Source organism: Cyrtonyx montezumae, unplaced genomic scaffold (genome assembly GCF_038088225.1).
Source record: "Cyrtonyx montezumae isolate F1298 unplaced genomic scaffold, pur_monq_1.0 scaffold_3, whole genome shotgun sequence".
NCBI classification, from domain to species: Eukaryota; Metazoa; Chordata; class Aves; order Galliformes; family Odontophoridae; genus Cyrtonyx; species Cyrtonyx montezumae.
The window spans coordinates 94,468,998-94,480,994 of NW_027072034.1; the positions used below are offsets into that span (position 1 = coordinate 94,468,998).

The 11,997-nt window shown below is 37.3% G+C and overlaps 1 protein-coding gene across 1 annotated transcript in view; it reads left to right on the plus strand.

Annotated features, from left to right (window-relative positions):
* The window catches only part of ARFGAP3 (ADP ribosylation factor GTPase activating protein 3), a 30,264-nt gene extending 18,639 nt beyond the window's left edge, over positions 1-11,625 (plus strand). Inside the window, exons 12-16 of the mRNA XM_065742424.1 lie at positions 4,580-4,717; positions 5,874-5,997; positions 7,350-7,440; positions 10,360-10,481; positions 11,110-11,625. Of these exons, the coding sequence (XP_065598496.1) occupies positions 4,580-4,717; positions 5,874-5,997; positions 7,350-7,440; positions 10,360-10,481; positions 11,110-11,127 (493 nt within the window). The 3' untranslated portion in view covers positions 11,128-11,625. The remainder of the gene's footprint in view (positions 1-4,579; positions 4,718-5,873; positions 5,998-7,349; positions 7,441-10,359; positions 10,482-11,109) is intronic.
* The last annotated feature ends 372 nt before the right edge of the window (positions 11,626-11,997 follow it).

The following is an 11,997-nucleotide window of genomic DNA, read 5'->3' on the forward strand; positions in this document are numbered from 1 at the left end:
CTGCCACAGACAGGGTGCCATCTACTAGATCAGGTTGCTCAGGCCCTCATTCAGCCTGTCCTTGAACACCTCCAGGTACGAAGCATTCACAGTGTCTCTAGAGCATATTCTCAGCTACAAAACACTCTTTTTCAGTATAGACACTGCTATTATCTATGCGTTTTCACCAGCAATGGACAGGAACCTGCATGCTGTGCTCAGAGCAATCTGCACCAGTGGAGGTGACATGCTGTTGCCACTGCTGAAGTGCACCACCCTCTCACACTGCAACAAAATGCAATGGAATATTGGTGGGAATCCACCTCTGACATTGCGGACCAAAGTCATAAAGTAGGAGGCATTACTTTCAGAGCAGCCCTTACAAATATATAGTATAGTTAATGCATATAAGTAACAAAACATTTTAATTTTTGATATTAAAACATAAAAAAGAGCAAAAAAAAAAACCCCATAAAACTAATGGGATATTTGACCTTATTGTAGGGAAACTATGTTCTGTTTGAAAATCTTAAATAATGTATTTATGGTGACGATGTTTAGTTAATGTATCAAAAATTCATAAATTTATTTGCCCTAACTTGAGTTATCACTTTACTGTGCCCTTCTGTGCCCTCACTTCAGCCCAAGCAGGGTTAATTGCTCACTGATGTTCAGTTGGTGCTGGGTGACAGTTGTGCACTTGGGCTGGGTGGGCTACTTAGTGGGGCAGAGCCACCATCAGAATAGTGCGAGGCAGAGGGCAACTGCATTGTCAGCTGTGCCAGGCCACATACAGACCAGGGGTTGGACATACCTGGTCTAACCTCCTTTTACTTTAAAAGTATTCCCCCGTGTTTCATCACTATCAGACTGCATAGAAAGTCAGTCTCCCACCTGTTTTTAAGTTCTTTAGGTGAACAAGTCCTACTCCCTCAACCTGTCTTCATAAGAGAGGTGTTTCAGCCCTCTGATCATCTTTGTGGCTCTCCTTTGGATCTGTTCCAGCAGCTCTGTCTTTCTTGTGCTGGGAACTGCAGGTGTGGATGCCCTTGTGAGGGGCAGAGCAAAGGGGAACAATCACTTCCCTCTCTCTGCTGGCTACCCCTCTTTTCATGCAGCCCAGGATACAGTTGGCCTCTGGGCTGCAAGCGCTCACACTGGCTCATGTCAAGCTGTTCATCCATTGTGCCCCCCCCCAAGTCTTTCTGTGCAGGGCTCCTTTCAGTGAATTCTTGTCAATAGAAGTACCTGGGATCTCCAGTTCAAATGCAACAGCTTCTGTTCCAGCAGCTGCACCACTTACCTTCATGTAATAGGCAAACTTGTTGAGGATACACTCGATCCCACTGTCTGTATCTTTGATAAAGTTGCTAAAGAGCACTGGTCCCAAAATGGAGCCCTGAGGAACACCCTCATCACTAGCCTCCACTTGGACATGGTGTCATTGACCACAGTCCTCTGGCTGTGACCATCCAACCAATTCTTTATCCAACCAATAGTCCAGCCTTCAAATCCATAACTCTCCAAGTTAGAGATAAGGATGTGATGTGGGACCATATCAAAGGCCTTACACAATTCCAAGTAGGTGACACCAGTTGCCCTTCCTCTGTCCACTGGTGCTGCCACCATATTGGTCAGATGCAGTCTGTCCTTGGTGAAGCTGAGCTGGCTGTGTCATATCACCTCTGTCTTGCATGTGCCTTAACATAGATTTCAGGAGGATCTGCTGTTACTTTTTGTTCACCAATACCCTCATGTTATTCTGAGTAGGACAGCTCTCTATCCTCTCAGTGCCCAGCTGTTACTCATGTTTGGGATTGCCCTGCTCAAGGACCTTATTCTTGGCCTTGTTGAATTTCATGAAGTTTGCATGGGCCCACTTTTCAAGGCTTCCAAGATCCCTCTGCATGGCATTCCTGCCCTTCAACATAGTGAAAAGAAGCTGCATTTTTTTCTGAGAAGTAGTCTCAATTATGTGGTATTTATGAGTTTTGTCTCACCAGTTGTCCTATCTAGTATTTATTTGCAAAGAGTTGGTGTATAAGTTTCATTGACCAAAGGCAGAATCTAGTTAATTTTTTGCTTGTTTTGTGGTGCTTCACACTCAGTTGAAAATTAAATAAATATCAAAATCTGGTACAAGTTTGACTGCAGTTGGCATCTTTTACCTATGAAAATAACAAATGCAAGAAGTATATCTTGTTATATTTTGTGCTGTGTGAATTGTGTAGATTTCTGCAGTCTTGTAATCCAAGACTTTGTCTTTAAACGTAAAATTTAAGAAAAATCTTGGACAAAAAACATTTTTGGTTAAAGCACAAATGCACTGCAAATTTTGCAGGGAAGGAGACAGCAAAGTGCCTGACAGGCATTAATTACATTCAAACAGCTGGACTGGTAGAAACAGGTGGTCCTTTTGTAAACTTTATTGAATAGCTGCCAAAGAAACGTGGAAAATGGTAGCTAATTACTTGTAGGTAGGCAAATAGAAACGCGGAGGCTTTTATGTCATTACTTTGCTGTGTAATCACTAGCAGCAGAACTGCAAATATGATACCAAGCAAACTGGCAGCAGTCTTCTAAAATGAAGCATGTATCATCTCAGTGCTTCTCTTTGTGTTTGTACCTTGAAAAGAACTATTTCTGCTCTCAAATTATTTATAAGTCTGCTAGCAGAGAAATTATGAATTATGGAAGAGGCTTTTTAATGTGTTTTGGTTCAATAATTAGAAGATAAATTGTGACCTAGCTGTTTTTGACTCTCTTGCTTTTTGTAGCAATAGTAAAATCTAATTGGAGTTGTTACAGAAATTCATTCTCTTTGACGAAAGTGTCAGATTGTTGTACTTGATGAAGTTTCTAAGGCTTTCTTCATCCTTTATTGCAAGCTGTGACTTCAAAAAAGAGGCAAAGTAACTTCACAGTCAACTTAGTACACAGTAATATTTTGCAAAAAGCAAATAACTATGCTGGATGTTAGTGCTGGTATGTATCTGCAATTCAAGCAAGATAAACATCTTAAGATTTTAATATATATTTAATGCCTTTCAGAATCCTTGGATTGGTTTGGGGTTTTTTTTACTACATTTAAAAATTTTTTATTAATGCAATAATATAACTTTTGATTTTTTATTATATGGTGGATTTTTTTCCCCTCTTTGAATCCTGAAGAAATATTTTGTAGAGTTAGAAAAACCTGAAAGGGAAATGTGAAGAACCACTGAAAACAACCTAGGATCACAGGAACAGAGAATATTGAAGTAGTATAGTGATGTGCCCCAAACAGTGATTTTTTTCCTTTTTTCAATTTATTTTAATGATTCTTCCTTTGGATTTTCCAACTGTAAAGGAAAATGCTTTTAGCAGGGGAAAAAAATGCCTTCAAAAATGTATTCCATCTGCTCTGTGAGGTGAGATTGTGAAAATGAGGATTGCATCTCATTGAGTCTCCTGTCGGGAGAAAAAGGGAGAGATTTTTGCCAAAGGTTAATCACAGATCTGTCCTTGCTCTTTCTCATGTACAGTGGTGGGAGACTTTACTGAAGGTGTCATATTTCTGGTAAACTGCTGAAACAGTGTCCTGATTACTCATAACACAAACAGAGCATGTTTTTTAAATGGCTCTTTTCATGAAATGTGGGTCCTGGCTTTAATCCTTCATGTTGTTTTGGTTATCTTACCCCTATCCTAGTCATATCCAAACTTGAGGAAATTTGATACAGCCACAAAGAGAAATGCTCAGTGTTTGTCATTTAACATATATATATATATTTTTTTTTTCCCCAAGTCTTATGCAAGTGTCTTTAAACGTACGTAGATAATTGAAGGGCAGTATCTCACCATACCTTGACAAATGTACTTCTGTTTTTTCCTTTCTGTTTTCGTGTTCCCCGCAGTTTTGATACGTGAAAAACATGGTCTCACTTGTTCAAATGAGACTAATTTTCATTGTTTAATAAAACATGTTACAAAGCTTAGAGATTTAATAGTAATGTTTGCATACAATATACAGAACCTGAGGCAAGGGCTTTCCATACAGCTTTGAATTTTGTTTGTTAATGCTGCAGAAAATGGGAGCAGATTTTCTTGCTGGATAGATTTGTATGGAACTGTGAGATTAGCCACTGTCAGCTCTGTGATTAGAAAACTTTTTTGCATGTGGAACCATGGCATCACCAGTGGCATGGGTTAGTTGCATTTGGATCTCTGAAGTGCTGTGAAAGTGGTGGTGGTTTTTTTCACAGCTGATATGTTGGTATGGAGTGTCAAGGCCACCAAGCATTTATGAACAGAGTTGCTTGTAGGGTTGTCACGAGGCAAAAACTTTGCTCACAGGGCCTGTCCTGAAGTTCTTTAGGGTTTCTCTTAAGTCAGGTAGGTGTATTGGCAGTGTTTTTTCCAAGCGCTTTGTCTGATCCTAAAAAAGATGGAATACTTTAAAGTAATGGAACCTTTGCTCTACTGTCTGTGGTGGGAACAGATCTCTCTGGAAGTCCACTGTATATGTTCGTGACCATATCCAGCCTAAAGGAAAGGTGAACAGGTTAAGTGTAAGAGTCACTACTTTTTCAATATATATATTTTTTCTTCTTTTGTTTAGGTACTATGATTCTTCAGATTTGAGAAGCAACACTTTCTCTAAATGGGATGACAATTCAGATCCTTTTTGGAAGAAGGAGAGTAATAGTAGAGATGTTGATGTAATACTGACTTCAAAAAATACAGGATTTTCAGATAGGTATGCCAAGAAATACTAACTGATTTTTGTACAGTCCAAGCATGTTAATACAATTTGAGTCCTGGTTATAGCAGTGAGATTTTTTTTCAGTCCAGAGAGAGAATTTGGTCATAGCTTTGATTATCAGGCATGGAACCTCCTGGCTGAATTTCATGTTCAATTATTTTTAAAAGGTGCTGTCTGTTTTGATTAGTGCTGTACAGTGTATCTACTAGAAGTAGTTTCCAAAGTAGTTTCAGCAAAAAGGTGGTCGACAAAATAGAGAGTGACTCATATTGGACTGTTTTGAGAACATACTTGTTTTACTTGCTTTGTTTATTGCCTAATGAACCAAGTAGAACCCAGATACCGAAAGAGTGAAACTGTGGAGTACTCAGCTCTCAAGATCAAGATTTCAAAGAGACAACAGGTCTAATTTTGATGATAAAAGATGAATGTATTTCTTCTTCTGACAACTGTGTTTTTATGTTTTCACTAAAATGGAAAATGCGAGAATATGGGCTTCTGTGTGATAGCCTGGTGTGTTGCTTCTGTTGTTCTTATTTAAAACTGTTTTTCATTTACCTGTATGATTAATTTAGCTTTAGGTTTTTTTTTAAGATAAGCAGAGTCTGTTGCTTCCTAAAGACTGCACCAGTGATACATTCTGCACAAAATAGGCACTGATATTGTTCATAATGCTGCTAGTTTGTTATTTAAGCTTTTTTTTTTCCTTAAAAAAAAAGGCATAAGCAGTTCAATATGCATGTTTGCTGGCCGTTTATATTCATACTGTTCGGTTTAAATGTGAATTTCACTATTTCACTGATGTTGTGCTGGACGTGAGTTTGCTTTGCTTTTGAGGGTTTGTAGAAATACCCTGTTTTTGTTGATAGTAAGCTTTTTCAGAGAACTCTAAAATAAAGATGGCAGGATTAATAAATTTTAGATACTATAAGTTCACTGTCTTGTAAAACTGTCACTGAAATTTTATTTACTGCTGTATCAGACTAGTCCTGGATTTGTGCTGATTTAATTTCTACATGTTGTTCTTTTATAAATCACAATTATACTTCTAGACTTCAGAAAATGAAGACAGTAATACTTCTATTTGATTGTTTTAGTGTTCTGCCATGATAAAATGTTACACTACTGATGTTCTCTGTTCTTATTCTAGGCCTGCATCTCGTCGTAAGCCTGAATGTGAGCCACCTTTAAGCACAGATGAAGCACAAAAAAAATTTGGCAATGTAAAAGCAATTTCATCAGACATGTATTTTGGGAGGCAGGACCGTGCAGATGTAAGTTTAAAACAGTGATAAATGTTACTGAATGCAAAAACATTATTTGGCTGTAGAGCAAGGGGTTGTTGTATAAAGAGAGCAGGCAATAATGATCTGTAAAATTTATAAGTTTGTAGAATCCATTTCAGTCCACTGGAAAATTTGTTTGATGGAAATAGACAAAGTCTCCAGTAACTCTGGAAGTTCAGTATTTCATTTCAAGGAGCTGCAGCTTGCCTTCAACATCATTCTTGCCTGGTAAAGGTGGTAGATCGTGGTTCAGCAGTCTTTGATTTGGAAAGAATCAGCCTGGTGCTGGATGAAGTCCAGTTTCTTTTGTCTCAAATATCAACACTGATGCTAACGAGCTATTGATAAAAATAGCAGTCTACTTGCAATTGTAAAGCTAGGTAAGCTTATAAATTGTTCAGCAAATGACCTACAATAGGATCAGCCTAGAGAAAAATTAAAAAAAGCATTATTATTAGTTAGAATTTTTTAGGCCAACACTCAGTTTTAAAAGAATCTACTTCTAAAGAAAAATTAACAATGTAAACAATGATGTAAAATAATATAATCATTGTATCACTATTCCTAAGGACAAGAACTGAGACAGTTATTAAAATCATCATGTTCAGCAGGGAGAAGGCTTCAGGGAGACCTCATTGTTGACCTTTCAGCATGCAGGAGGGTGGCTGACATTTTACATCATCTGGTATTAATGATAGGACAAGGAGGAATTGTTTTAAACTAAAAGAAGAGGGGGTTAGATGACAGGAGGGAAATTCTTCGCTCAGAAAATGGTGAGGCACTGAACAGGCTGCCCAGAGAAGCTATGGGTGCCCTGTCCTGGAGAGGCTCAGGGCCAGGTTGGATGTGGCCATGGGCAGCCTGAGCTGGTGGGAGGCAGCCCTGACAGCAGCACGGGGTTGGAAATGGGTGGGCTTTAAGGTCTCTTCCACCCAAACCATTGTATGATTTGGTGATGCAAACATTCCGTGATGCCAACATGATGCTAACTGGAGTGTCTTTCTTTTTATACCTAGCCACTATTTCATTTTTGTTGTTGTGATTTTTAATGACTGAATAGCGCATTGTCCTCTGCCTGGTCAACAATATAAACTTTTTTTAGGGGAGCTAACAGTGAACTGGCCTCTCAGTGTAGCAGTAGTAGATGTCACTCTTTCATCTATTTAGAAGTGTGTTGAGGAAAGGACAAACTCATGCTGTGTAAGCCACGTGTAACACAGTAGGTTTTGGAATGGTCAGCTTCAGATGATTTTTTTTATTTTATAATCTCGTTATTTTTTATGGGCTCTAAAAATGCCAGCACGCTGATAAAAGACTTTTTCTTCTCAATTCTTTTCTAGTATGAAGCTAGAGCTCGACTAGAAAGACTTTCTGGAAGTTCCTCTATAAGTTCAGCTGACTTGTTTGAAGATCAGAAAAAACAGCCAGCAGGTATGTATTGAACAGGGTGAGAAACTGTAGCTTGCTGTGGGATGTACTCCAGTACTGTGCTTCTGATCATGGTATCAGAAAGCTATTTGTTGCTGTATTCTGCAAAAAGTATACCAAGTGCATTAATATTGGTAATAGATCAAACAAGCAAGACTGGTGTAGTCATTTATTCAGAAAGTCCATTTATTAGATAAAAAGTGGTGTTTTCAGTTCAGTGACTTCAGTATTTTATTATAATTTTTGTGATGTATTGCTTTTTTGTTTATTAAAAAAGCCACAACACCCTAAACCCTATAATAATCTTTTATAAAAATAGAGGAAGTGACACCTAAGTTCAGTTACTCTTCTTTTGATGTGTTACCATATGCCTCATGCATGCCACGCTTTGTAATAATATTGAATCTACTTTGAACACTGATCTCATCAAATTACTAAGGAAATTTTGCAATTCATTTGTATATTGAGGTTTGCTGGAGTACTTTATGCTGGACAGAACATATCATCAGGTTAGAAATGAAATATTAGACAGACTGAGAAGGAGTGTTTAGGCTATTAGAAATCTCATTGTTTTTCAACACCCTGCTAGTAATTCAGCAACATAGTGTAATTTCAAAGTAGGCTCTGTCCTTTCTCAGAATATGATATTTGAGGATTCTGCTCATTTATATGCTCTCGGGGTGTGCGTGTGTATACATGATAAAATTCTCATCATATTCTACATAAGGACACTTACAGGGAATTATACAAAGCTTATGTGTATAGTTGTGCACATGTTTATTCATTGCTCACTACTTGGAAAGGCTCCTAGGGCGTGTGCAGTTCAGAGATTTCTTATAAAAGAATGAAAAAATACTTTTCTGCATTTCATGGTTAGTTACTCACTGTGACTGGCAATCTTGTTATGTAATTCAACAGTGAATTTGAAGTTACATTACAAAGTGGCTCAATTTCATGTGCAGTTATTACTTCAGATCAATAAAAGTGAAGAAACAATACACCAAGAATTATTAGTTCATGTATTTTAAATTCACATGATATCCAGGCTCTAGGGTCTGCCTTTCCTGCTTGTTTTTCTGTTACAGTCCCCTTTTCAAAGGTTATTTTTAGACCGTGACTGTTTGTGGTATTTCACTGCACTCCTGGCTTGTCTGGTGTTGGATTAATGCCAAGGTCATCATCAGTTCTGTAAAATAAATGTAATCAGAAGACCGGAGGTTGGCAACAAATGCACTGCTGTAATTCTGGGGTCCTTGCCAATATAGAGTGTCTTGAAACTGAAGATGTTTTCATGAACTCTGCTGAGATTTTACGTCACAAAGTTTCAGGGTACCTGTCTTTATACAGAACACTGTAGGATCCAGTTACCAAAAAGATAAGGCTGAAAAAAAAGAAGTTTTTTACTTTGTATTTTTTTTAATGCCTGTTTCTTTTGAAAGATGGCATGTCTCAGGTAAACTTGCAAATGATGATTTTGAAGAAAGTTAGAAAAAGGAGTTACCTACCTCTGTCATTCTGTACTGGGGAAAAAAGAAGTTCTGGGAAACTTCTTGTAAGCTAGAAAAACAGGAGAAAAATTATTTGAGAAGAGAGTAGAGCTACATTCCCTTTATTTTACCTGAGATTTTTATTATTTCTGTTATTCTGACTTAAATAGGAAAGAAAGCTGAAGAATTTGTTAAACAAAATGGATCAACGTTACAGTTCAGAAGTAGAGATATCTCAGTGGTAGTGAATTTTTGAATAATGATTTTTTGAAAGGAGCAATAAACGAGTGTGCCCGTGTGCCATAGAAAGTTCTTCTAGCTGGCTTTAAAGAACAGGGGAGAGAAGCTTGCTGAATATGAAAAGGAGAGCTGCAGATCCTCTCTCTGGGGGAGAGAATTGAAAAAACAACAAAAGCAAAAAAAAAAAAAAAAATAAAAAAATGCAGACAGAATGTAGAAATGCTGTTGAAAGCCAGTGTGTAGAAATGTTGTTACAGTTCTGAAGGATGTGATGTCTGCAGCTGGATGAACTTGTGTGCAGGTTGATGACTGTGCAGGAGTTACCAGCTGTGCTCTGACTGACCAAGGGCATCGATTGGCCACATGCCTGAATTAGGGTTACAGATGAGTCTGTTTTGAAAACGATTGATTTTGGTATGCTTCCTCTCAGGAACCTCATTTATTCATGAGATCATAGTTCTGCAAGAGCACTTCCACTGATGTTTGTCCTTTGCAGTATCAGACATTTTGAAGACTTCAGAATACTTTGCAGAATTTAGCATGCCAATAATTCTCACTAATGAGCGTTTGTAATTGTAAGCATGTTAATACTTGCCATGCAGTTAGTTTTGAAACACCTTTGCTTTCTGTTATTTTTAGACCTGTACTTCCATAATAGCAGTAGCAGTAACACTTTTTAAGAAAGGTTGGATTGCCAGCTTTGTTGGGGGTTTTAAAACCTGCTATGTAAATGACCATTACTGTAATTGCACAGAATTTTCCAAGCTGTGGATATAGTAATGCAAAACCGTGTGTATATACAGGAAGCAAAGCATGCCTGTATGTGCACACAAATAGTGTTAGTTACTTTTAATTCATCTCCAAATTGCAGTGTAAGAACTGTTCAGGGTACAAGACATAGTATTGCAGCAGGTTGGAAGCACGGGATAAACCATGTTTCATCCAAACGTATACTGCTTAACTGGGAATGCAAAATGTAGAAAATGACAGACTGAGTGGAAATGTGAGCCAATGGAAAACATGAAAAGCAAGATGCATTTAAGAAATTTGAGATTTAGACCTACTGTTTTCTATAGTGGTTATCAGGTGCTCATCTTTAGACGTCTTTGTAGCATATTGTACTTCACAGGGGAAGAAGGAAGTCTGCTTTTTATTAAAAATTGTTTTGTTTTTGTCTGTGTGTTTGCCCCTTTAGGAAGTTACAACATTACTAACGTCTTGCCTTCCGCTCCTGATATTGCCCAGTTTAAACAAGGAGTGAAATCCGTGGCTGGAAAGCTTTCTGTACTTGCTAATGGAGTCATGACATCTATACAGGTCAGTAAAAATTGTGATAAATAACACATTAGTTAAAGTTGTCATGTAGGCATCTAATGGCATTGATCCTGCTGTGAAATATTTTTGTGACTCAGTTTTGAACTTCCTAGACCTTGTTTGATTGATAGTAGTTCTTTATAGTTTTAAAAGTAAATTGGCAGCTTACAGTACACTTTCCTTAGAGTGTTTTTTTGTTTCTTCCCTTATAGAGGGTGTTTTTGTTTTGTTTTGTTTTCTTAAAACCGAGTAAGAATTCCATTACAGAAGTTGTTTGCTGTCATCTTACTGTTATGGCTCCTAACTCTTTTATTGGTTCTGACTTGACAGTTGTACCTTAGGTCTGAATTAGTGCACAAACTTAAAGCATTTTTTTTTTCTCCGTCACGTAAAGCTTTCCTGTAGGTTGTGTTTCCTATATGAGGGCAGTGGGAGCTCATTTTTATTTGAAAATCAGGCTAATTATCCCTCAGTTTAGGTGTAACCTCCAGTTCTTCAAAACAATGGTCAGTATTCTTAAAGACTTTAAGACTTAAGCTACTATTTATTTCACTAATGTAAGTTAAACTGATTTCTTTCAATGGAAAAGATACTCATGTCTGGGTTTTTGGTTTTTTTTTTTGTTTTCTAGGATCGATATGGTTCATAACATCTTGCATATCAGTTAAGTACACTAAAGAAGAGTTTCTCTTCAGATGCACAAGTAATCACACTGCTGATTTGAAAAAAGGTTGCCTTAAGACTGTTAATGTCTTCAATTGCTCCAGCCTATTTTTGTGCAGCTTTCTGGTGCAGGGTCTTTTTATTGCTATTTTGTCTTTACAGAGCAGAAATTATATAGCAACTTGTTACATTGTGTATGCTTTTATTTTTCTTTTTCTTTACAGTCCTCTTGTACTTCTCTTAGTGACCTTGATGTTAGATGTTGGGAGCTTTATATTATTACTGCATTTGTTTGTGAGGCAGGAAAAAGAAAGAAGGATGAACACATACATTAGAAATTAGACTTCCCAATAGAAACCTCTGTGCACCTGCATCCTTAGTTGCCAGACATGACATGTCTTCTGGCTTGTCTTATAAGCTGTGGGGAAGAAGGTAAGCCTAAGCTGGATTGTATTTAGTGGATTGTAGCAAATCATAGAATGAAGTTAAAGAAGTAGAAGCTCTTGCAGTCGTAAATGGATGTGCATTGAAGTGACGGGGATTCATGTTTTAAAACTATATTTCTGCAAGTAAATCTTATACTTAATATGAGGTATAGCGAAGATAAGGCACCTGGTATTTTGAATAATAGATTCCATCTTGTTATGAGAACAATCTATTTATTCCTGATTTTGAAAGTTATATTAAAAATTGCAATATAGAATCCTTAAGTGCTTTAAAAACAATCTGTATTGTGTAAAAATTGAAAAAAACTTTATAAAGGGCCTAATAGAGTAGTTAGTAAAATACTAGTTAAAGTGTTCAGAACAATCACAGTTTTTTGATAATGAAATTTTGAATGAGGAAGTAAAGTAAA